The sequence below is a fragment of the Parasteatoda tepidariorum genome, chromosome 10, assembly GCF_982258835.1.
Source record: "Parasteatoda tepidariorum strain Cologne lab strain chromosome 10, Ptep-v5.0, whole genome shotgun sequence".
Classification (NCBI taxonomy): Eukaryota; Metazoa; Arthropoda; class Arachnida; order Araneae; family Theridiidae; genus Parasteatoda; species Parasteatoda tepidariorum.
The window spans coordinates 100,801,390-100,829,222 of NC_141764.1; the positions used below are offsets into that span (position 1 = coordinate 100,801,390).

General features: G+C 27.1%; 2 protein-coding genes across 3 annotated transcripts in view; one reads left to right on the forward strand and one right to left on the reverse strand.

Annotated features, from left to right (window-relative positions):
• Window positions 1–735: 735 nt before the first annotated feature.
• Window positions 736–2,559, reverse strand: LOC107438427 (uncharacterized). The gene has a single exon (XM_016050726.4). The coding sequence runs from the start codon at window positions 2,413–2,415 to the stop codon at window positions 1,192–1,194; it is 1,224 nt and encodes a 407-aa protein (XP_015906212.1). The 5' UTR covers window positions 2,416–2,559; the 3' UTR covers window positions 736–1,191.
• Window positions 2,560–2,690: 131 nt separating this feature from the next.
• Window positions 2,691–27,833, forward strand: part of LOC107438426 (double-strand-break repair protein rad21-like protein 1) — a 35,854-nt gene continuing 10,711 nt past the window's right edge. Inside the window, exons 1-9 of one of the 2 annotated variants that reach the window (XM_016050724.5) lie at window positions 2,691–2,968; window positions 4,880–5,039; window positions 7,435–7,658; window positions 10,237–10,331; window positions 13,037–13,138; window positions 17,471–17,530; window positions 19,736–19,897; window positions 22,278–22,510; window positions 25,145–25,223. In XM_016050724.5, the coding sequence (XP_015906210.1) occupies window positions 4,890–5,039; window positions 7,435–7,658; window positions 10,237–10,331; window positions 13,037–13,138; window positions 17,471–17,530; window positions 19,736–19,897; window positions 22,278–22,510; window positions 25,145–25,223 (1,105 nt within the window). In that variant the 5' untranslated portion in view covers window positions 2,691–2,968; window positions 4,880–4,889. The remainder of the gene's footprint in view (window positions 2,969–4,879; window positions 5,040–7,434; window positions 7,659–10,236; window positions 10,332–13,036; window positions 13,139–17,470; window positions 17,531–19,735; window positions 19,898–22,277; window positions 22,511–25,144; window positions 25,224–27,833) is intronic. The other variant, XM_071184340.2, reaches the window with a different exon arrangement.

The following is a 27,833-nucleotide window of genomic DNA, read 5'->3' on the forward strand; positions in this document are numbered from 1 at the left end:
ATTTATATTTACCAATATTTTTATTAGTTTAAAAGATTTTTGAAACTTAAAAACTAGGCACTATATACATACAACAGTGTAAAATATCTGTAATAAAGCCAATTTTTAATTTATATAAAAAATAATTTAAATTTCTAAAAGTCAATAACAATTCTAATAAGTATAAATGATACCAAGAGTTACTAGCAAAATTTTTTTAAAACTGCAATTCAAGTCTGCAAGTATCATCATAACTGTAAATGATAAATTGTCTTTAGAAATAATAACTTGGTAATTAAAATTTACGAGATAAATTATAATCAAATAATTAAATGAACACAAAATAATTTATTTTTAAGAATATTTATGAAGAAAAAAAAATTTACACTTTTTGTGCTTAATCTCAATTTGAAACTTTTTTCTAACAAGCTTAAATTATTCTGGACCACTTTTTTCTTGAGATAGACATAATCTTATCATTGAATCTATAATTTATTTTATACAGAAAGAATAATACAACATGTAGAAGATTGAATAGAATAATACAATGGAAATGAATGGAAAGTATAATACAATGTTATATTGCACAAAGTCTAATTTGCAATGAGATTTTTCTTTAGGAAACTTAAAACTATTACACAGTTTTTTTATTATTTAATAATAAGATATTTTATTATATAATAATAAGATATTTTATTATGTAATAATAAGACAAAATATAATAATAATAAGTTGGCTTAAATACATAAATTTTTTTTGTTGAAATAAGTATTGCATTGCAATTAAATCAATATAAAATAATTTAGAACGAAGAATAATTCAAAATCCATAGCCGACATTAACTTTTGATAAAACTTTTATTCAGGAAGAACTTAAAATAAGCAAAATATCCTTGTAATAATTTTAACTGCATATCTTTTCTTTGCACAAAATGTCTTAGATAAAAAAATTAAAAAATATAGAGAGATCAAAATAATCAACATAATTTAATCTCTTATCATAATCAGCATTATTAATTCACTTTTTATTGAGAAGAAAAAACATAACATTTTAACTGGTTCCTTAATAAAATCCAGGTAGGATTTTTGTAATTTTATAAAGCAAAAAAAGTAACTTTTTTTGTTAGCAAGATAACTCATTTCCATGAACTTTTGCAGTTTAATATTGCTAATTTAATAATTCGACATCATAAAATAAATAATCATCTTTTCATCAAGAATACTCCAACATTTTATCTCTTACGGCCCATCTTAGTTTCTGATGAGACTTTTCTCCGGGAGGTTTAAAATTATCCCAGAATTTTTTGTAATAATTGTACATAGCAACTGGATCACTTTTCTTTTTACGTGGTGGCTTAAGTGCATGCGTTTTTGATGTATTTGACAATGTAGAACGGGGAGTGGATTCAGGACTAACAGCGACTATACTGCCTGAAGAACTATTTGATTTAAATGACAAATCACTGTATGAATTTGTGGTGCTCAAGGAACTAGGATAACAGCTGCTAAAAATACTGGGAATGTCAACAAGCTCTTCTGTAACAACTGGTTTTCCATCTTTGTATCTAAGGATTTTTCGTTTCAATTTACCATCAACAACAGTAGAATTTAGAGATGTCTCGTTCTTGGATAAAGCATCATGATCAGAATCACTTTCTGCAGTTTTGATAATTTTTTGTCTCAATCGATTTCCTAATTTGTAATTGATCAATCGTTTTCTATAGTCACCTAAAATAGATTCCATCTTTGGCGAATCATCAATCTGTAAACTATCCATCTCACTCGATATTTCTAAAGATTTTTGAACTTCGGGAAGCCTTTCATTCTTAGGTTTAGAAATAGGTGACCTTGTATGCAAACTTTTATTAGTTTGAGAAATGCCACCTAATTGAGGCAGGGACTTACAGCTGATTTCCTCTCCACTTGGCAAAAACTTATAGCCCATTCTAACTCTATCTTCCTCACTAGAAAACTGCTCCCTACTCTTATTTTCAGAGACTGTATGATAAGTCTCATAATTTTCGTATATATTAGGCAAATTACGAGTCCTTAATGGTAAGTCATTAGTAGATATACTAACATCGGTAGAACTACTATATATCTTTGAAGATTTTAAAGTATGCCTAATATTTTTATTAGCAATTGCTTTGCTCTGCAAATCTGCAACATAACTACTATTTGAAAATGAATTCTCATTTGGTGAAGGATCGTGAAATAAACTTCGTTTCAACGAGTTTAAAGATATACTGTCTGTTTCGGGAGTTGTATAATTTTTTATTTCCTCGTGTGAGCCAGATATTTCGCTAGACACCACCATATCTATCAGGTCTTGTTTCATCTTTTCAAATGTCTCTTTTGAGACATCATGGATGCCAAGTTCATGGAGTTCTTTATATATCTCTTCATCGGTAAAAAGCGTTGAATCGTTGTCAGACATTGCAATTGAATTGCTGTTTCAATAAAAATAACTATTTCAACACATGGACGGTTTTCCAAGAATTCATTCCGTTGTATTGAAAATTTTCTAACAAAGATTGTTTGTTACTCATTTGTTATTATTTATTTGAATCCGTTAATTTAGTACGTTTCCGTGCGTTTATTTCTGTCCATTTTCAGAACTATTTTTAAACTTTCTCTTTAATTACGAACGTTGAACTCAGTGACGGGTTTAAACATTTGGAAAAGCACGTCTTTTTTTATTTTGTTTATTTTGATGACCCTGGTTTTGATCCGCGAAAATTTAAAATTAAAATCTAGTTTGTGAGAGAAACAAATGAATTGTTTTTAAAAAATTATACTGTATTTAAAATACTGTATTTTCTCTGTACATAGTTTAATATTTCAAATCTTTTGTTCGTTTTCACTTATATCTGATTCAACATATTGGATAGTTTCAAACGATTTTAAATTATCTCTTAATTGCAAAAGATTAAAAATGCATATATCAAACGATATTTGTAGAATATATCTTGTTCTTAGAGCTAATATTGGTAAAAGTTTAATTTTTCTATTATGTGTTAAATTTTATTACTTAATATAATTCACTTCATAATTTTACCATATCACTTTTGCTTAATGAATAAGTGGAGTTCATATGCTTAGGATTTAATTTACAGTTGATTGACTTCTTTTAATTTCCTACCTTTTTTAATAGAATTTATTTATGTCTTGTACTTATAGATTTATTATTTTGTTGATTTTTATGTGTGCATTATGACAGTTTAGTGTAAACAATCAGTGAAGTTTGTTGCAAAAAATTAATAATTTATCAATGAATAAGTTATATAAAGTTTTTATACGTTAATGACTAAATTTAAAAATTTTAGAATAAAATAGCGATCTATTATGTTTCATGATCTCTTGCTTCACTGAATGGTTACTTTGGGTTTAATTGCTTTAAATTAATTTGAACTCATTGATTAATATTTAATATTCGTAAAAATCAATTAATTTTACTGTTATATCCTAATTTCTTTTTAATTTGAGAGTCTAAATAAGGCAAATAATAACATTTTATTTAAAAAGCTTTTTCTCAATTTAAAAGAAAGAGAAGTCTTTAAAATGCTTTTAGCTGCACATTTAATTCCTTTGTTGAGTTATGGTTTAAAAGATTTGCTTGATTAAATAATTAATTGGTTCATTTTCAATTTATTCTTATCTAAACAATTTGAGGGATATATTTGAAGGTAAAGTGAAAATTTTAATGTTATCATTTATTTATTTAAATTTATTTTTTTGTTTTGGAAGTATAAGCAGCTAAATGATTCAGAAATTAGAAATCCTTCTATATTTGTAAATTTCAAGATTTTTAAATTTCACCTCAAGCTTCTACTCCAAATTTAACAAATCGGAGTTTAAAGAAAATATTGCTTAATAAAGTACATTTACAGGAACATTTTTAAAATAGATATGTAGATGTCCCTTCAAATTTTGATTAACAGTGATTCTGCTAGACTTTGAAAAATACCAGTCTTAAGTTTAATATTATCAAAACTAAGTATTTGAGTCTATTTTTATTTTTTAAACAAAAGCAGGCCCATATTAAAAATAAATTATGCTCTAAATTCAAAGACAAACATAACATAAAATACAAATTAAGCATATGTCTCAATTTCGAAGAATATTTTGTGCTTTTGTTGGGAGGGAATGGTGATACTGTATCAATTAATAATTCATAAAATTTATTATTTTCTTGCTTTTTTTTTTCCCTAATGCGAAATTTTGCTATTTTCATTCGTTTGTGTAATATTAGTTTTTAGAGAATATATCATTTTATTTTTCTAAGGCAAAAAAAAAGTATTTTTATGCAATACATTTTTGAAGCAGTATCATGAAAAAGAATTATTATAATGAAAATACATACATATTAAGATTAAAATTAAAAGAAAATTCTTTAAAAATTAGCAGTATTTATAGAGTTTGTATGGATAGTAGCAGTAAAAATGTATGAAGGTTCTCTCCTATTGTATTCTATGGAAAAAGGATTTATGTTATGTTTCTTGATAAAGAACTTACTTTATTGGTGATGAAAACTAACATAGAATAAAATATCTAGTTTATAATTAATTTAATTATTTTTCTAAATTTCGTTGACATAAAAATTTAAATAATTTTCTTTTTATTAGTTAACATATATCTGTTTATGTAGTGCTCATTTTTAATATTTTTTATTTATTTAACACTAGACTAATTAGGCATTATTCCATAAGATACTCATTAGAGAAAATATGAATAGTTTGGACATTTTATACTTTGCTCAAAAACCTCATGAATTGTATGCATTTCTTGGGTTAGACTTATAATAAATTGTTTTTATCTTTTACTGTGTTCTGCTGTATATAAAAACTTTTTTTGTATTGGTTTTATATTTTAACTTTTTTTTACTTAATTTTTTTTCTCAGAGCATTGGAAATGGTGTTTTTTCTTACTAAAAAGCTTCTGGATGAAAAGAATCTGCTGTCAAAAATATGGTTAGCTGCTCACTGGGATAAAAAACTTAATAAATACCAGATATACAGCATAAACATTGAAAATACAGTGAAACAGATAATGTCAGAGGAGGTACTTATATCTTCATTTTTTCTACCTGAAAGAAACTACTAAATGATGAATTTTGTCAAGTTCAGCTCTCTGATTTTTTTAAAAATATTAAATTATGGGGTTGGATTTGAACTAAACTTTCCTTGAGTACTGTGGACAGAGGTATGTTTGAAAGACAAGAATATATAGTTAGCTGTTAAAGATAAGATGTAACTTTACTTTTTCACATAATTAAAAAACGTGTTCGAACATATTTAATACTGTTTTATTAATTTTGAAAAGTCATTCAAGAAACAAATTAGGGTTACCGAAGAACTGTTGAACGGCTTGTGTTTAGCATTAATTCCGATGACATTTTTCTTCAGAACCAGAAATGATAAGGCACTGGATGTAACATCTGGACTGTATGGTCAAGGTGCCCCCACCCAACAGTTCCAAAAGGGTTTTGGGCTGCTTTCACCAAGTGAGCTCTCGAATTGCCACCTAACAGTAAAATGCCATGTTTGAAAAGGCCAGGCCACTTTTACCAAGTATTTACCAAAAAAAAAAAAAACATTTACTCATTGTTATTCTTTTCTTTTTAAAAATAATTTCAGATCTAGAATATTTATTTCAATTGTCACTATCATGTTAATATATGGTACTTATTTTTTGCACAAGCTCATTAAGAACTGAATTTGTAGATAATTTCCCATTTTGATTTAGAAAACGCAATAATTTTCTTTTATGTTTGTTTATTTTATTTATTATTTTTAAAAAAAAATGAAGTTATCAAAAATTTACAAAAATGAATTTTAAAATATTAAAAAATTTAAATTTATATATTTTTTAAGTAGATATATTTCAATCATCTGTATTATTAATTATTGTTGTTTAAATGAAGAAAAAAATTACTGAATTCTTAACTTTTAATTTCGAAAAATATATCTGAATATTCACACTTTTATGGGTCAAAGGTCTCAAAAACTGGATTATATCGTCTCTGGTGGACCCAATTTTTGTGATTTTTGCAAAATAACATACTATTGACATTTTATAAATTATTTAAATTTTCATATTTTAATGCATTTCTTTCATTATCATTGCGAACTTGTAAAAACAAAGGAAAGTTTTTTCTGGCATTATGTTTATTCTTTTGTTGTATATACTATATATGCTTTACATGAAATACATGTTGGGTCCCATAAGTCAAATATCAATTATTGTTGCATTTTACATGTTTAACATGAAATTTTCAAGCTGATTATAACTTAACATGAAAGGAAACTGGACACAGCACGGATAATGCAATCCCACTCATCCATTTTGAGGAATGCTATTTCTATTTTCTTTTGTTATAGGTAACAAATGAGAAAATAAACAAAATAGTAGTAAAAATAAAGTAGTTAAAGCTTTTAAGCTTATTTTAATTTGTTTGTTTCATGATATTGTTTGCATACATTAATGTAGTACATATTGTCGTAGGCCATTGAGGCAAAGGGGTGCAATTGTTCTTGTTTTCCAGTGGTGCCTTCTATGGCCAAGAATTCGACTTCTGCTGCACCCAAACGTCGCACCCATATTTGTATTGTGTGTAATAATTGAATTCCGAATAGTTTCATTATTTAAGTTTTGTTTTTCTTTGACTACTAAGTTGGATGAATGTTTTAATGTTTTTACTTCATTTCTTTTCATGTTTTTTAATAAAAGCGTAATTTAATACTAGAGTAAATTTCTTCCGTTTTGAAACTGTTATTCCAAAAAACTTTATTTTTAATCGAAGAAATGATAAAAGTTCCTCTAGAAGTTCCCCTCTTCTTACTTGATATTTTTTAAAATAAACAAGTTCACTAAAAATAAGTTACTGATTGGAATGACTTCCAAAAACTTTTTCAATTATTCTAAATGTGAATTAAATTTTGTAATGTCATAAATGTTCTATTACATTGATTACATGTTCAAGGGCAAACTATGAAGTTATGTGTTTATGCATCAAAGATTAATTTTAAACCTACGATTAATGTGAATAAAATGTATATTTTTTAACTTTTAACTGAAATAAAGAATAAAAAACTTAATTTTTTTTTCTTTTTAAATTGTGTTTTTAATTTCCCTTTGCTTTCATTATGTAAAGGAAAGTTTATTTCTTTTTACAATAACACACAAATCTCTACAATCCTAATGAACATAAAAACTCCCTGATATCTTATTTATAGGTCCAGTTTATGCAATTTACTGTGAAATAATGATTTTAAACCTTTCGATAATTACATTTTGTTTCATCTGAATTGAATTTTAGGTAATTTTTTTTAAAAGTATAACTGAAACTGTGATTTTGGACATTTAAAGCATGCTGAAAGAGTTATAACTTATGCTCTAAATGTTATGTCTATCAATAATAAGTATTTTCTAAACATAATTTTGTTCATCATTTTAGATTGTTCTTGATTTAAGAATCTCTGGACACTTGCTTTTTGGAATTGTGAGAATCTTTTCTCGAAAAACAATGTATTTGTTAAATGAGTGTAGCAGCATCTTTTCCAGAGTAAAGATTTACCAAACTGGCCTTATTGACCTTCCAGAACCAAAGAGAAAATTACCTCTTCTCTCAGCCACTCTTCCTGATAAATTTGAACATTTCAATGATTTTAATGGGGAAAGGTAAATTGGCTCAAAAAAATTACTGAAAAAATAAGAGTTTTTTTAACTATAATTTATAATTGTAATGTTAGCTTCAGAAATGTTTATAGGTATAAGTATAAACTACATTTTTTCCCCTTGATTTGCTGATACTATCAAAAGCTATTTACTTATAACTGAAAATGTGTGGCTTGAAAAACCATAAAACAAAAAGTAATGCTTATTTCTGCATGCTTAGGTGTAGAGTTAACAAAAATGTAGAATATCCTCGGGAAACACCCCTGGTTTTAAATGTTAATTTACCTATAACTTTCAGGAATTTGTAATATCATGAAAAGCTATTGTGTAGTTTTTTTTTCTTTATTCTCAATCTTAATTGATATTTAATTTACTTGATTATTTTGCTTTTAAAGTGTTGAATAATTAGAAGTAGAAATGTACTGGGTACCTGGCCTAACCCGGACCTGGTAAAAGAGTTATGATGCGGAGGCACACAAACACGGTTTTTTAGTCACGCGGCCCGACCAATTTTGCTGGGTATCTGGTGACGGGTAACAAGCATTTACATGCGACACAACCATATTTAGATTTATAGTAGCCTTAAAACTATTCATAAAAATAATTTTAGCTTTGGATGGGTATTCATATCTTCCATCTTCTTAATAATTTAGCTGAAATACTGATAAAGGCATTACATATTTTACTCTTGTGCAGAATTTTAATTCTATAAAGTGGACATACTTGGGTCAGAAAAATATGATTAGTAAAGAGACGTGTCTGCTTAGGTGAATGACATGCAAATTCAAAAATCAAACGCCGCAAACTATTCTGATTAAATTTATATGATACCTAGTTGATAAATACAAAGTTCAAATTAGGGAATTACATTGATATTTACTTTAAGTTATAAAATAATAATGAATAAATTTAAAAAATAACTTTGGAAAATATGATATATATATATATTACTCTCATATTAAATCTGCTTGCATCGAGTGAGTAAATGCAATAATATGTTTTTATTATTTGGGTTTGCAGGCTTTGTATTTTATAGAAGTATAATGGACCCCAGTTGCAAACAAAACACAAATATTTTCATATAATGATGCATTAATTATTCTAATTCAATTACTAATTTAATTCTTTAACAAAAATTGTCAACAAAATCAACAAAAAACTCAGTTTAAAACATTTTATTACATTTTCAGTAATAAAATGATTAATGTTTATTTTGGAAAGAAGCATATCTGAATAAAATTAGCCACTGGTAACTTTAATCTATAAGAAAATGTATTTCTTACTCATGAGTTGAATAAATGCAATTTCCAACCAGACTTTTTAAAGTTCCCTTCCCTTTTGACTAACCACAGATGTCCAACAATGGAAGTGTTTTCAAGATTTTTTTGTGTAACACAAACATCAAAGTTAATTCGTCCCTAGATCTAAGATTTACTGTATTTTTTTAGAGTTCAACATTAGTAGGATATGCGATAGAATCACAACTTAAAATAAAGCAAAATCGCTATATGAATCTTTTGTTCAACAATGGTAGAGTTGGTTGTTATCCTGATATTCTCGAATTTTGTGTGTGTTCAAAACATCTCATTTTCTGAAAATACAAATGTGAATTTTTTGTTGTTGTTATCGTTGGCCATTAAATCAGAGGGGTGCGACTGTTCTTGTTTTCCAGTGACGCCATCTATGGGCAAGAATTCAACTTCTGCCACACCCATACGTCACACCCGTTTATAGTGCTGACCTATTCATACAAACATTTATTCATCCACAGATCGCAATTTTGACCCAATCTCCAATTCAGTACCCTTGAGGCATAATTTGTTATGGGAACCTGACGGACTTTGTGATCCTACAGATTTAACATGCACCAGTCACCATTCACTACAAGGGGAGTCTTCGGCCGGCTGGATTCGAACTCCCGTTCTCATGAACTCCCTGTCTCCCAGGATGTGGATTTTTTTTTAAAACTAGATTTAACGAGTCAAAAATTTATCTTTTTTAATCTAACATTTTCTTTTTAAATTTTAATTAATAATTCTGATAGAAATCACAACATTTAATATTTTTAATTTAGAAATTGTCTACTAAATATATATATGGCTGAGGGATATATTTTTAGCCATAGGACTTTTTGTTTGAATCATTTTGGGAATATGAAATATGAATTGATAATTCTATGGAAAGGAAACTCGACTAATAATTTAAAATTAAATTTTACATCATCACATTTTTATGATGATGAATTCAGAGGTCATATATGCTTTTTTACTGATTACTCTGGAATAGTCAACTATTTAAGCTATGCTCAAAAACTTTACATTTTTATCAAAAACTTTATATTTATATGTTATAAAAAATTATTTTGAATGTTTTGTCTCTACTCATCATTAATAAAGAAATATTAAAGCTCTATTTTGTAAAAAAAAAAAAATTAAATTTATTTATTATTTTTATTTATTTATTTATTTTGGATAATTCTGTAGTTAAATTAATGTTTAAAATTCATTTTGTGTTTTAATTAATTTCTTATTTTTACATTCTACTCTTATGGTTTTAATTTTAATTTTTTCTTGGTTTTTAGATTGGATGAATTGCTTTCTAGTCATCAAAGCCGCACAGAGGATATCACCTTGAAAGAAACATATCACAATATTCATCTCATTGATGAGGAATTTGGTATTTTTTTTCGATGAAATTACTATCTCTGATATGATTAAATTATTTGTAAATATACAATCAGGAGTGATTTAGGAGTTGGTCAAATTTTTCTCCTGACATAAATATCAATCTGTTTATAGAAATAAGTACAGACAAGATGTTATTTAAGTTAAATAAATATAAATAATATGCTTAAAATGACAATTCATATTTTATATTATTTTAAATACAAGTAAAGTCAATGAAACTTTTCTGTATAAGGTGGTCATTGATAATAATAAAGCATAACATAATTACATATCATGATTTTTCAAAATTTTAATATCTTTGTCTTTCAGGGTTTTTCTTTTCTGACTCACATTTTCTGTAGAGATACATTAAATCTGCTTTTTCTAACTACATTTTGACTTGGAAATTATTATTGTGCAGTAATGTGTTTCGTAAAAAATATTCTAGTTCATTGAATAAAGATAATTTAAAATTGAGAAAATAACTTTTTTTTAAAAGCAAATCGATGTAATAAAAGTATCTGTGTTATAAAATCAATCTGCTGAATGGATGACACAAGTAATTGCCTGCATTTCCCTTTAAAAAAAATCAAATCTCTAAAGTTATTTTAGAAACGTATGTTTTTTTAAAATTAAATTTAAATTTTTGAGAATCTTAAAATTAAAATTTTTAATATTTTTGGAAACAAAATATTTTATTTAACTCTTTATTTATTTTTGCAATGTTTGTTTCAATTTTCAAGAAGGTTTGCGTATAGGATGGTAAAGAAAAAAAATTCAAGTACAAAATATTTTCTTAAAGAATATTTAAAGTAACAGTACTATATAGGCTAATTTAAGAGTAGCTGTAGTAAAAAGTGGCATATTTATGTTACCACCGGATATGTGCCAAACTAGAATATTATTTTTCATGATCCTGGTAGAACTCTATCTTGAAATTTGTCACAAACATTGCAGAAAGGCATTGCATTAAGTAAAAACAGTTTTTCTTTTTCAAAATTGTCAACAAAAAAATTAAAGATTGATAATTTTTGAATAATAGTTAAGTAAATTTTAATCTAATGTTTCAAAAAAATATTTGTTTAGAAAAATAATAGTTATTAAAAATTAAACAAAATGAAATAAATTTTAGCTTTTTAGATACAATAATTCTCAAGTTTCAGCTTTTTTTAAATTCTTTTTTTAAAAAAAATAAATCTAAGAAAAATTTTTGTTTTCAAAATTTTTAAATTTATAATTTGGTTATGAATTGTGAAAAGAATTTGAAACTTGATATGTTTGATGTAAAAAGCAGGTTAAACAGACATGCCAAAAAAAACAACAAAAAAAACGTTGAAATCTAAATTGTTGGTATTAATTTTTTTCTTTTTGATTTCTTCAATGTTGACTTACCCGATAGTAATATCTTCTTTTAACATGTATTAGGAAAGGAGACACTTATACTTTTAAATTTGGGAATTGCCATTATATATTTTGTTTTACTAATAAATGCATCTGTGTTTGCTAATATGTAATGATGAATAACATATAGTTTTTTTTTCTAAGTCCTTTAAAAAATTAAGGAATTTTTAAAATATTTTCGTTTAAAAGTTAAATATGAATCTTTAATGGTATTTGATTATAATAGTTTAAATTTACTTTTCTTTTACACTTTTTTAATGTAAATAGTATTTTCTTACAAAGTATGATTTCTGAAAAATAAAGAATTAAAGCATTTTAGAAATTTTTTTGCTATCATTTAGCAAGGTTGCCACAGATGACTAAAAAAAGCGAATATCTGCAACTATATTCACCCTGAGTCAACTATGGCAACCTCTTTTGCCTGAAAAGGTCAATTAAGCAACTATTTTCAGGAAAAAGAGACTATTGGGAGACTTTTTTGTGCTCCTAGTGATGCTTTTTTAGCATAAATTGGGTTGATAACCCTAATGAGTTTTTTCTTCAAAAAGTAAAAAAAAAAATTGAAAATTTTAAACAGCAAATTTGAGTTATCACTTTTTAATGCTCTCAATTTGCACAAATTCCAGTGTACGTCTATTTTGTATCTCGATCGCCTTTTCAACGGTTATTGCTACCAAATTCTGCAGGATTTTAAAAAACCCAATTTTTAATACGATAGTAGGATGTGTGATTTTCTAATTTGAATAATCACTTTTCATATATGTATGTATATTTGCTAAATCAATTATTGATAAAATTGAAAATTATTTAGAAAAAGTATGTTCTTTTAATAAAGTATTTTTTGATGGAATTCTAGTAATTAAAATATTTAATTTTCCTTAAATATACTAATTTTTTTATATAAAAATTTATTGCTAGAACACGTTTATAGAAGAATTATCATATCTAGAACCAACTTGACTAAATGGATTATGTTACATGACAACTAAGTCATTGATTAAAATTTTAATTATATTATTGAAAAAATTTTGTTCTTATTTTTATCTTACTCTCTTTGTTATGCTTTAGGCTACTAAAAGCAACTATTTTGTTCATTTTCTTCTGTGGCAACCCTAATTTTGCAAACAGAATTTTTTTTAGTTCATATATATTAAATGAATAATTTTAACTTGCATAGAAAAAAACTGTTTTATGCCAAGAAATAACAATTATTGCATAACCTTCATCTGGGTTAGTAGCCAACAGGAGGACTTACCCCCTAATGTATAATTATTTTCTGTCACTAAATTTGCTTTTTAACTTTAATTTGTATAGATGAGAGATTCTTCATTGAAATGAACCAAGGAACATTTGACGACAATGAAGAAGATGCAAATCTGTTAAAATTACTCCAAAATGATGAAGCAGAAAGAAATGGTTTATATTTATTGATATTCCTTGCAACTGATTTTAAGATACTTATGATTGAAATGTCACATTTACTGACATCAAGTGATTAAATATATAATAAATAAAGGATGAAGCTTTCTTTAATAATACTTTACAAAATTTGCTTTATATGACTAAAACAATTATAGTCATGTATACTTGAGTGAATAACACTAAAAGAATTATCAGAAATCTATTGCAAAATTTGTTTATTTAAAGTAATTATGATCCTTCTATGCAGGAGCCCCAAAAATTTTCAAATCATGGTTTCAACAGGAGATAAACTGTTTCACATCACTTCAATTATATCCTATACAGTAGCGTGTGAAAATTTTTGAACACCCTTTGTGAATTTTCAATGAAAAGCAAAATATGCATAGACAATAAAAAAAATGTATTGATAACATGTTTAGAAACAATATTTTAGTTTCATTAGTAAGAAGAGAAACAAATTAACACTGCATATATGTTATATGTAAAATTATAAGCTGCATATAATTTTTCTCTAAATTTTACTGTACACAATATGATATACATTTTAATAAAATGTGACCCCTTAAACCAGATCACAGCCTTACTAAGATTTGGCAATTAAGAAATCAATTGTTCACAGCTTAAATTTCTCCAGACATATAGAGAATCTTGTTACATTGGTCGGGGTCATTATGCATACTCTTCTGTCCAATTCATCCAATAGTTTTTTTATAGGATTTAGATTGGATTTTTGTGGAGGCCCTGTTATGATTTTGAGAGCTTTAAATATTTGACACAATACAGTATTGAGTTCAGAACAAAAATTAAAGATAAAAATAAATCAAAACAGTGATTTCAAAGTAACAGTAGGCCTACTAAAATGAATTTACAAGAAGCGTTAAAACCTAACAAATTAAAATGCACAGCAACCGCAAAATAACATAAGTCTCGCTGAAAATAATCTTCAATAATTATAGGATCCCAGGAGAGAGGGAAAGGGTGCATTAATAAATATGCATTTTGTTCTACATTTCAATGCTGATCCTCGCATGAAACCGTGACTTCTGATTCAATTCCCTCTTAGCCATTCAACATTACGAAACGAATACCATTTTCCCTAGCAAGTCGAAATCAATATCTTCGCAGCTAGATGAAATCGAAATTGTCAGCACAAGCAAAATCCTTGCTATGTTAAAAGGCGAACGTCTTCTTATATCGGCTGCTTAAACCAGATTTCAGATTCTCGCAGGAAACAAAAGCCGATTTATCGTGCAGTCCTAGATGTAATAGCATACTATGATAAACTATTTTATGAACTAATTTACCAACTTTTCCCCCTCACCCAAATTATCATGTCACCTCATGTCATTGTTAAGTTATTCAGGGAAATTCAATTCAAATTATCATGTCATTGTTTACGTTATTCAGGGAAACATGGTAATGTTTCCCTGAATAACTTAAACAATTATCATTTACACACTCATCATCAGACATTTTGACTTCTCTTAGTTTCAAACTATTTGAATTTTGACTCATCAGTGCAATACACTTTCCCCCATTGTTCCAATGGGAACAATATATGTATTTTTGTAAACTGAAGATGTTTATTTACACGCTACAGCAAACTTTTTTGGCAAGCTATGTGTCCATTTAAACCAACATTATGTACTTGCCTCTTGATAGTATTATCCCCAGAGCCATCACAACTCTCTTGATAGTATTAAATGATATTGGATTTGTTTTTATTTTATTCAACTTTTCTTCATGATGACTGAGGCATGATGATGCAGAGGATAGAGTGCTCGCTTCCCAATGAGGTGACCCGGGTTTAAATCCCAGCGATGGCTTGACTATACGAATTATGCACCTGGCCTGCACCGATCACAGTTGTAAAATATCCTCAGTGGTAGACAGATCATGGGTTATGAGTCCCCTTGCCATTAGGCTAACAGTGGTAGGTTTTCCTCTTCAAATGCGGGTTAGTTCTGTCAAAAAGTCCTACACGAAGGAAAATTTCTCCCAATATTTGAATCCAAAATTCACTTGTCTTCTGGATTGCGTTCAAAATTACAAGGCTACGAGTTGAACATTGGTAATTGTAAACTCAGAATTGGGCCAGCTGATCAACGACGATAATGAAATAAAAACTAGTAATAATATAAATTTACTCAAAAATAATTTAAATATAATTTAAATAAAATAAAATTTAAATAAAGTTGTGTGTTTACAGAGCAGCACTTCATCAGGGGACACACTGACTGTAAACACACAGGAGACTTTCTGTTGTTAGTGGCAAAGCCAAAACTGTTAGTTTTGTGTGTTTACAGACAGTTGTTACAGGCACTGTTAGTTTTGGCTTTGCCACTAACAACAGAAAGTCTCCTGTGTGTTTACAGACAGTGTGTCCCCTGATGAAGTGCTGCTCTGTAAACACACAACTTTATTTAAATTATATTTAAATTATTTTTGAGTAAATTTATATTATTACTAGTTTATATGATTTGAATTTGGTTTTAGCTGCCTTGTGAGCTGTTCCAATTTGAATTTGAATTAATGTAGTTATGGTTATTTTTATTTTTCTACCTCCTGTTTAATTAATTACACTTAAGGATTTGAATTTACGTTTGAATGAAATAAAAAATCATAATGGCTTGAAGATGTCTATTACATTTGCTTGAAATTATGATATGTTTATTTTCCTTGATAGTTGCGCATTTTGTTTCTCCTGTGTATTTTTTGTTTTTTGTAGAGTTTGTTCCCCTTTTTCTTAATGGTGTTGACATACATGTTACATTCGATTTTGTAATTTGCAATTTTCTGGCTATTTTATCATCAATACAACCTTCTACAGATAAAATCTCAGTTCTTGCATGCAGCTCAGTTAAATATTCTTTTCTTTTTTCCATATTTTGGGTAATGTAAGAATAAATTATACAAAAACAAATCTCAATATTAAATAATAAACAAATAAAATTATAAGGATTCAGTAGTTAAACATGCAATAACTATATTTTAATTGAACTTTATCATTATAAGCAAAGAAATTCATCCAATACTTACTTTGATGTATGAAAACTACTAAACATAAAAAACATTATTCATTTAATACCTGACCCATATGAATATTGTGTTTTATGTAAAGTAACTTTCAAAATGTTGACTATATTTTCTTGTTAATAAACATACTAAACAACTTTAAAAATAGAAGTATACATTATTTTACTGCATTTGGAATCAACAATCTGTAATATTGAGTTTTCCCAAGAACATTTGCTCATTAGTGTAATGGTATAATATTTATTCTGTACTCATAATGTCCCTTTGTCCTTTAGATTATTTCATATGATCGAGAAAAATTTAACAAAGTAAGAGATATTTAGGAAATTTGCACTCACATTGGTGATCAAATATTTAAGGCTAGCAAATAAATTTCAAAATTTTTTTTAAAAAAAGAAAAGAGTTTTGAACTAAATTGTGTCCGCTTCGCTGATTGTGCCTCATTGAATGCATTTTAATATCAAGTAACAACATTTCTCTTCAATTTGAACAGAAAATGCTTAGTTGTTCCCTTTTCACTTATAAAAACATTACTTTTTGAAACACTAAAACCTTAAGATACACTTTTTTTATTCAATATAATTATTATTGCAATAGGTATGTTTTCATTTTGAAGTTTCTATACATTTTTATGCTTTTTGTCGCCATAAAGTTTTTCTTACTTCATCTTTTAACATTTTCAAAAAATTTTCAAATTTATCATGAAAGCAAAATAGTGGTGAGCAAAAAAATTTACTCTCTTATATTTAGAACTGAAATTTCATGCCCTGATCTAAGGTATAGGAAAATTTTTCATCCATATTTTAAAAAATGGGGTATTTGTTAGATATTTATTGTATCCATTAAAAAAAATTAATACCTTCATAGATGTTATTCATTTAAAAAACAAATGAAATCTGAAAATTAGAAAAATCAATCTACAAGCACATCATTTACAGAATCAATTTGCATAAAACAAAATATTGCTTTTTAGACTCTATAAAAATTTAAGATATTATTGGATAAGATGATCTCGTTATGCATTTTTAAATCTTATCACATTGCATACGAATATTATCTTCTCCTGTTTTAACCTTTTAGGAATGATTTTTCAAAAAGATTTTAAAAAATTCAGGCCAATACATAGTTGTGTTCATACATACATTAAGAAATTGCACACTGCGTTAAAAAATTTTTTAATCAGCACTCATAAATTTATTTTGTGTATCTGAACTGATTTTGAATAGTTTATTGAAAGTTGAATTAATAAGCATTTTGGTAAATGTCTACTTTTTGTTTCATGTGTTATAGGTATTAACTGTAATGGTGTAAATACTAAAGATGCAAGTTCTGATGAAATGGAAACAGAAGGTAATAATTGATTCAATTATAATAACTTATGCAATGCTTAACTATTTTTCAATGAACGATGAATTTTCATTCTGTAAATTATTCAAAATGGCAAATATTATTGAGAAAAAAAGCATGCATCAAATGTTTTGCTATTAAATGTTTGTTACAAAAGCATATAAAATGTTGCAAAAAGCTTCTAAGATGACTGTTTGTGTAAAACATCAGTTTTCGATTGGTATAAAAAATTTAAGAATGGTAAATATCCCATCAAAGATGATTGCAATCTGATAGATCAGACTTTTCTTTTGGTGATCAACATATCGCTAAAGTCTAAGAACTAATGTTTGGTGATCAATGTTTGCGACATACTACACATAAATTAAGAACTTGCAAAAAAACAGATTTTTTTTTAGGTTTTAACCAAAACGTTTTAGTTGGTGTAGGACAAAAGACTAAGACATAACATAAAATCATAGTTGCACACTTTCTATTATTAACTCATACAGTAAAGCATTTCGCTGCAGAGAAAGCACAATAACTAAGTGTCGTTTTCTGCAGAGGAAGCACAACAACTACTATCAACAAGCACTAGAAAAATATTTTATCCTTGCAGAAGTACAATGTGCCAAAAAATAAATAAAAAACGGACCACCCAGAAGAACTTTTGATCTAATGATCTGAATTTGACATTTTAGAACTCAATCTTAATGGCTCGAGGGGTTGACCTCAAATATGCCAATTAATAAATGCAGACGTTATTTTAAATTACAAAATTTTGTGTTTGATTTCATTACATAATAAATCGTCTGCACTTATTAATTAGCATATTTGAGATCACACCTTAAAGCCATTAAGATTGAGTTCTACAAAGTGAAGATCCAATCATTAGATCGAAAGTTAGGGGGCATATTGTGGTTTGTTAAAAGGTGGCCTGTTTTGTTCTTTTTTTGTGCACTGTGCAGCTGTTCAACCTTGCAGTAATTCTCAAATTCCCAGTTTAACATCAGAACTCCATTCCCAGACACAATCCAGCATATTGTCTGGATTGCTAGGCATTAATCATTCAATGCTTTTGAATTCGCTGATCGGCGGAACATTATGTGTCCGGCAATAAGCCTAATTATAGAACAGTTTCCCATGTCATTTGGTTTCTGTCTAACAATTTAAAAATAATCTTTAAGGTTGCAAAGTGTCACATCTTTAGTTGTTCCAAGAACTTTGGCTTTGTTCCCATTAATACTGGTTCAAGTCGTTCGAAAAATGCTTTTAATTCTTATTGAAACACAATATTTTCCATGATGAAATTTGGATTTATCAGGGTCGCCATCATTTGATCCTGATTTAAATCACATGATTTTTTTATTTTAAAAATCATGCATTTTAATTATTTTTTTTCTATTGAAAATACTCTAAATCTGGATTTTATTGATATTGAAGGTTTTATCCTTAAAAATAATGAGATAGTAATTTATGTAAGTCATTAATGTTCAAAATTGAGGGAAAAATAAAAATACTTATTGTATTAAAAGTGATATAAAACTTTTAAATAATAACTTTCCGGTACTTTATGTAAACTAATTTGCTATTTAATATACATAATGTAGCTATACCAATTTAATTTTGACTATTTAAATAAAATACTTTAGGATGTTTTAAACACTTGGTTTGAATTTATAATTCTCGGTCTACCAAGAGTAATTTAGAATAAATGATTTTTTTTATGCATACTGATCTAAACTTATTTATTCTTCATTTGATATCTAATTGATAAATTTGATCTTAAATTTTGCAAATTCATGAAGGTATTGATCTTAAATTAAAAAAGAGGATTTATTTTTTTCAATGATCAGTTTGTAATAATTATGCATCTTTTTTATAAACCATTTAGTTTGATTTTACCAATTAGTAGTAATATTCTTTTTTAAAAGTATTATTCATTATTGTTTTAACAGAGCTTTGATTGGTATTCATAAAAGAATAAAAAAATCTTATCTAAATAAGAACAAATCCGGGTTTTTTTTCTTTTGTATCTTTTGAAAAAAATCCGGATTTTCACCAATCCTGGGATCTATGTTTTTGTTTTGTTTTGTTAGGTTTTTTTTTGTTTTTTTGTTTAGGCTGTTCTTGATTATTATGTGATTTTTTTTAAATTTGATTTTATGTGATTTTATTTCATTCATTCTGTGAAATATATGTCAATCTTTAAGTTTTTGTATGTTACAGGAGTAAATGGAATAGAACCATATCATGAAATATCTGACGAACATATTGATGGAAGAATTGCTACTCATATTTCTGAAAGTGGTGATCTTATTTTGATACATGAAGCTACTCATCATGCAAAGAAGAGCAAAATGACTGAACTGCTTTTAGAACCTTTGCCAAGTATGTAATTCAAATTGTCTCTTTAAATAATGCATAATTCTAATTGTTGCAATTGATGTTTCAATGAATTGTGTTTTGCTGTTAAGCAAAAATATTGTTTTAAGTATCACTCATACCAATTCTATCATGCTTCTTCTAATGTTGAAGTTTGAATATATTTTTCATTTTTAATATTTTCATTGAGAAATTAAAAAAAAAAAGATGTGACACATAAATTATTTCCAGCCTTTTATTTGTATAAATCTAATCGGAATTTAATGTTACAAATCTGATGCATAATATAACTTAAAACCTCATATAAATGTAAAAGAAATTATGAAAAATATGCATCGAAAAAAAAGTGTAAAAGACATGCAAAACTTGTAAGGAATTAAAAAATAATTTATGTTAAAGACTTAGAGTCCCGCAGTGGACTCATCGTTAAGACACGGTTCTCATCAGATCACCGAAGTCAAGCATCACTGGCTGCGGTCAGTGTGCGGGTGGGTGACCCACTTGGATCAGTCTGCGTAGGGACCGAGGGTGTGCGGTATTGGTCCTCGTTAAACTGTGCTACCGTAAAGTGCTCGACTTCGCGCGCAGGTCGTCGGGCTACCGAAGCGGGGGTGCCATCCCCTTCGCAGAGGATCAAAATTGTGATGGCATGTCTTCGGATCATCCTCCGGGATGTTTCCCAGACCGTCGCCAATAGCCCATTGTGCAGCTCTAGTGCGATGTAAATTAACAACAAACAAACAAACAAACAAAGACTTAGAGAATTTTTGCCCATAAAACTCTAAAAACTTCATTGTCTCATCTCTTATCACACTTTTGAAACAATAGCATTGCAACTAAATTTAGAAACTAAAAAGAAAACTATAAATTTTTATTGAAGCTTTGAAAACAACAGCCCCTAAAAAGTGTTCCATGAAACTTTAGGGTTTCATGTCAGGAGCGTAGGTGTTTTGAGAGTTACGACTCTTTTTAGCCATCAATAATTACCGTATATTTCTAAATATAAGCCGAGAATTTTTAGAAAGTTTTCAAAAGCTAAAGTTCGGGGGTCTGCTTATAATCGGATCCACTAACTATGAAAAATTCCTGGAGGACATTGCCAAACAAAATACTTTTCCTTTTGTCAAGTATTGACGATAATCAGTAAATATTGCAAAATGTATCTACTTACGAAACATTAAAATACGTAAAATAATAGTTAAAAACGGAATGCCTAAAATAAAAATTGAAAAAGAAACACATAAAACTACAATTTGAAAGGAATAATATTTTTTAATCTTCTAATTATGAATTCGAAAGGTCCATGCTTCTTTTACCCACTATGCAATTGTTACTACTATATTTTTCATTTCCAAGCATAGCATGCCTTATTTTTTTACGTAAGCTTATATATGAGTTTTAAGTTTTTGATGAATTTCCAAGGTTGACGGCTTACTCTTCAGCTTTAAACGGATAAGCTTATATTCAGAAATAGATGTTTTATTAATATCCTATCCATAATTTATTTAATGGACTGGTTATTTAAATGATATTATTTAAGTAAAATGCTAATGAAAAAGAGAAATAGCTAATTACGAAGAAAAGTTATTTTTTGATAGTATTACATTGTTATAAAATTATAAAATTACATTAGTTTCCATTTAACCTTTTAGTTCAAGATAAAAAAAAATAACAAATTCAATATACCTGATCTTTCATTACCCTTTAAGAAATTTGCAAAAAAAAAAAAAAAAAAAAAAAATCCAGTTTAAAAAAAAATTCACAAATGCAGTTAATATTGCAGCATTTTCAAATTTTTTGTGGGCATGAGTGATCTTATTTTCTATACATGATTTTAAATTATGCAATTTGGTATCACAGGGTGCGTAGTATTTTTAAAAAGTGCTTAAAGGTGCTTTTTTTTCGTTTTTTAAAATCCCTTAAAGGTGCTTTTTTCATTGGGTGTTTTTAAAAAGTGCTTACTTTTCCCATTTTGAAAATGAGATTTTTCCTTTACTATGTTGTTTTTCGCTTCGAATTATGCAAAAAAGACACAGTACACATTGTTCTATTCAACATTTTCATAATTAATTCAACCCCAACCTATTTCGACTTATTGTCAGTCCGAAGGGTATGAAAACGCCATTCGTTTTACATGATTCAAAATATCATGATTTTTGACAACTGTAAAAAACAATGCCAAATTTTTTTTTTGAAATGACGATTAAAACAAGATAAAACCATCAATTGTCAAAAACTTTCCAACCCTGCCTAGTTAAATTTTTTTTAAATGCTTAAAAATATTTTTGAGTGCTTGAAAAGTCCTTAAAAGGTGCTTATTTTTTGTTGAATAATTTGGCTACACACCCTGTATCATAAATTACAATGCTTTTATTTATTTCCATAGTTTCTTTCAAGTCCGCTGATCGTTTGAAGAGAAAAAGGAAATTAATTATTGATGAGGTAAAAATGTTAGATGAAGAAAAACTCCAGAATCAGTTAAGGGATACTGAGGATATCACTGTTCCTTTGGACCTTGCCCCTCCTTCAAAACGATTAATGACCTTGAAAAGAATTGGTGGCACTCGCAGCTTGCTGCACTTGCCTGGGCTAAATTTAAATTCAACACAACTTCTAAGGGTAAGTCTAAGTTGGGTTGGTATAAAAATTTTTTTTAAAAACTCAATCTTTTCTGTAAAGAAGGTAAAGAAAAAGAAAACCAAGGGCCAATCCAGCATGTTGAAGACTCTGCACTTATAAATCACTTAAAAAAAATTATTATTAAATTTTGCTTGATTTGTTTAAAAGTTATTAATTCCAAACAATTAATTGATATGTTATGGATGTTCTTAATAAAAAAAAATACTGGCATTTTAAAATAAAAATCTTAAAAAATAATATACTTAAAATTTGTAGTCTCTACAGCCTTAGATCCATTAGGTTTTAAACTAAAATTTTTAGAATCATTAAATTATTGCTTTCTACTGTTACTCCATCTCTGAATGAATGTGTTTAATTTTTTGGGAACCTTTAAACTGATTTTGTTCAGATTTCGGATGGTGACATTTATAATAAATAGTTTAAAATTTCATAATTATTCGTACATGTTCCTTACAATTTAAAAAGAAAGTTTTAATCGTTGTAAATGACTATAATTTTTTGTTTATGTAGAAATTTCTTTAGGTAAACTTTTCTTACTCTGTGCAAAAATGATTGTATTCACTTAAATGATTTAAAAGGTATAGCAAAATAGACAGAAAGAAAAATTAACACTTAAGAAATTAAACTTTTGACCATTCATTTCATTAAATAACTATCAAGACCATGCTTTCCTGATTTTGTCTCCCCTTCTTCATTTGATAGTGAAAAATCTTGATTTATGAACAAAAAAAAACTTCCTTAATTATTGTCTGTCCTAATTAAGTTTACATTCTAGTATGAGAAAATCCAATTATTAGATCAAAAATTATTCAGGCTTATTTAATTTTTGAGACCTAATAAACCTTCCTTGGTCAAAAGTTGAAATCAAAAGTTGTTTTAAAAGAGTTATTAATTGTTAGAACAAAAGACATAATGTGTGTGATTTATTAAAGTCAAAAGTTTCCATGGTTTCCCATGGTCAAAAGGGAAAATTTCTTTTTAATGTAATGTAAGGAAAAAAAAGCATATTATCTTTAGATAATATATTTCTGGAAAAAATTGATGAAGGTAGAAAAACTAAAGAATACCCAAAATGATACCCACTTGTTTCTAATCTATGGTGTATTATAATTTTAAGAATATAAATATTTTAAATGTAACTGAGTTAAAAATTTTAATTCTTAATTTTAAATACGAAATTTTATCCCAAAATATCTTTTTCATTTAAACAAATTTTTTTAATATTAAGACTTCTTTTTTTTTTTTTAAAGTTTTGAGACTTTGCTTATAATTATATTTTTGATCCCTATTTTCAAATGGAAAAGTAATATATTGGTAACATTTTCTGTTTTATTTTAGCTGAGCTATTTTTCAAATTGAAATCAAAGCGTTATACTTTCAATATAAGTGAAACATGTAAACATTTATTATTACCAAACGAAGGCTATCTTATTTACTTTTTTGAACATTTATTTTTGCACAACTGTATTTTGGCAAGTTTTATATGCTATTGCTTCTATCTCTGCTTCACTCTGATTCTTGTTTTTTAAACTTTCTTATTGCCAAGGAAGCGTTCTCATTTTCATTGTGCAGTTTATACAGAAATTTATAGAGTGGTAGTACAGCAAATAGTAATTTGTTTGAAGTAGTTGAATACCTTTGTGAACATGGAAATCAACCTGCTCCTTACCATATTTATGCCATAATGGCTAGGTATCCACCGGGTGATTACACTTTTGTTCTGGCACTGGAGCATTTCATGTGAAAAAGGGTTTCGTATTGAGCTCATTGCTTGGATTACAGCCCGAGGATCTGAGGAAAAAAACTTTTTCAAACTCATAGTGAATCGACAACAGTTGTTTCAATATATCATGTAAGGCATGAACCTTTCCAACAAAGGTGTCCCCCATCATAAAACGAAAGCAAATCTAAAGCTACTCGAGAACCTGCTGTTATATGTAATTCAGAATAGGAGTGACCTGTATAAACATATAGCCAATAGTCCTCTGAATATCCTGTATGGATGGTTTCTAATATAAGGGATTTCAAAATTTCTGGAAATGTTTGACTCTTCATATGCCATTTTTTAAAATTTAATTTTGTTTCAATCCAACCTTTCTTGATAGGGATTTGTGTTTTTAAATCTTTCTGTTCTACATCTCAAAATTCACCATTTTTTTCTCAAATATTTTGAACAAATTCAAGTTGTGTTATATAAATAAAACTAATAGCGTACATTAAAATTGTCAATAAAGTAAAAAAATATTAAATTTATTGTTTGAAACTAATCTATAGAAGTGGTAAGTCACATCTATGAACAGTCACTTGTACTGTTTTCCAGCTTCATATCTAATAAAAAAACATTACATAAATAAATAAATGGCCTCAATAAATGACATTTTTTTATTGAAAATTAGAATAATAATTGTATAGTAATTTTAAGTATAGTAATTCTATCTCTTTACTAATCCCATTTTTGTTCTGAAAAATAAAATAATGAGTGAAATTTTAAATAAATGATAGTTTTGTCTGTAGAATTATTAGTTAAATAGTTTTTTCACTATTACAACTTTGTTTGAACAACTCTTTATATTAATTTTTTTACCATGCTCAAAAATGTTTATTTTGTGTTAGGTGTACCAAAGACACTTAAGACCTCCCAAAAAGGAGGAAAATGAGCATGAATCTAGTGGAGAAGAAAGTGCTTATGGGTGTAAGTAATTTCCTTTTTTTGCATTCGTACTCCAAATGGTTGAAGTAAATGTGAATAAATTTAATGATGATTAAATTTACATGCCCTTTTGAGGCAAGAATCGATGGGTGTTTGTAAAGTTCATATATTTTATAAAATGAAAATCAGTCTTTAATTGTTCAAAAAACTGAAAAGATTTGAGCAAGTTAGATTTCTAGCATTTATCGAACAAAATGTGAAATAAATAATGAAATACTCGAGTGAATGGATCTTTAAGTATAATTTTTGTCTTTGGAGTTAAAAAATTAAACTTTTATTTATATTTTTTTTAAATAAGAATTTATTGAAAGTAAATGAAAAAGAGTTTTCGCCCCATTTATTTCAACATTAAATAATATTCCATTATTATGGTGGAGGTGACAGCCTGTTTACTTTACTAATGCATACAAATTGTATATCATTTTTTTCAAGGTAAAAAATTTGCCTTGAATATAAAATTGGATATATAATTGCATTGCATCATAATGATTAGAGACAAAAGAATCTAAGTGCTACAATTCTATAAATACACTAAAGGGCTAATCAACCGGTTCGCAGCCTCTCACCTATCTAAGTGATTACTTTGCAATAATTGTTTTCTTTTGTTGGCATGAAACAGTTTTTTCTATAAAAGTTGAAATTATTCACTTAAAATATAAGTACTAAAAAAATTCTATTTGCTTATGCTTGTACCCTCACTTCGCACGTTTAAACATTTCCTTTATGATTTGATTAAAATCTATAAGTGAATATAAATTATTTTTTGTAATCATTTTTTGAATAGTTAAAATTAAAGACAAATTTGGTGAAACCATAATTTATTATTTTCACTTACCAAACTAGCTGATAAATCAAACACAATTAGTGCATGCATCACATTGGGGATGAATCTGGTCTTTAAAACTACTTTATAACTTCTATATAGACTACTTTAGTAACATTCATAATGTCAAATTTTTAAATTAAATACCGGCAAGTTACCTGATATCTTCAGAGAAGAGTCTTTAATCATCTTTGCATCTATTTTCTTTTAATTTAGAACTATTCAAACTGTTTCATTTATACATCAAAACATGCTGTACAAATACATTTATATTTATTTACAATGAAATCTAAGAACTTTGAAAAAGAACAACTGGTTTTTAGACAGTAATGTTTTCCTTTAATGCATGTATGAAATATAACTATAGAAAGAAACTGAAAATGAATGGGGCTTAGATAGACATGAAATAACTTATGCGATTTCACACTGCATGTTTTCGTTTGCATAATTATAATTATTAGTAACAAAATAAATAAGAATAATGTTTGAAAATGTAGGTATTAATAATGCTCATTTAAAATATATCAAATCTATATTTTCCACCAATGTTGCTCAATTAGTGATTCTCGTTAAGTTATTTTTGTGTGTTAACAAAGAGTAGTCTTCCAGTCGCAGCTGCAAACTATGATGAAAATGTTAAAAACTTATTTTTATCAAAGCATGCAATCTAATTGTTATTCTGTCAGTTCGATCTATATACTAAAAGCTTAAATGTGTAATAATAATTATGAATGCAGAATACCTTGATTAAAGGACTTCAATACGAAACATAACTTAAAAAGTTAAGTAAAATATGAAAGCAATATAAAAAAATAAAAAAACGTTATTAATTATGAGTAAGATTAATTTTTTTAAATCAGAATCTAAAACAATGCCAAATATTTGACTTATATTTCTAAAAAAAGAATTTTTAAGAATCATATATTATATTACTGTTAACCAAAACAAGATTTTTGCGAAAAATGAATTTACAATTCTCTCTTTGCAAAACAATAGAAATAAATTAACTGAGAAATTAAAAATATTTTGTGTTTGTTTTAGAAGATTTTGGGTTTAAATAATTCATGGATTAAAATTAAATTTGATGTTTTGTAGATTCTTAATAGTGAAAAAAACAATTTATGAAACTTTGAAAAATCTTTAGTTTTGCCAGTGTAATAGCTTTCCTTAAATGATGCATATATATTTTCTTTAAATTAGAAAATTTTTGATTAATAATGAATTATTTGAGTAATTTTGTCTTACAAAGTGTTATTAATTTCTTTTCTGGCATAAAAAAAGATAGAAAAAGGAAGTTTACTCTTTTGCAGTTTATTTTGTTATGAATAAATTAGTTTTAATAGGGGAGAGTCGGGTAGCCCCGCTCACTTAAGGAGTATTGCTTATATTTCTGTGTAATATTGAGTAATAATTAATATTTTTGTATGTTTCTATTGTTTTATCATCTAATTAAATAATGCAAAGAGAATAAACCAAAAAAGAATAGTTTAACTTAAAAAAATAGAAATTTAAAAAAACATGTTTTTCAGCTCTTTTTAAAATGTGTCGGGTAGCCCCGCCCAGTTACAAAAATTATGTTTTTTGACTGTTTTTCCACGTGTAAATGAAAATGACCAATGTATTGACAATAGTTAAACCTCTTTTATCATTTTTATCACAAAATTATTTTATTTATTACATATTTATATACTTTTAGTGAATTCTATCATTTGATAACAATCATTTAATAACAACAATATTTGTTGTTAAAAATGCATATAACATTCAAA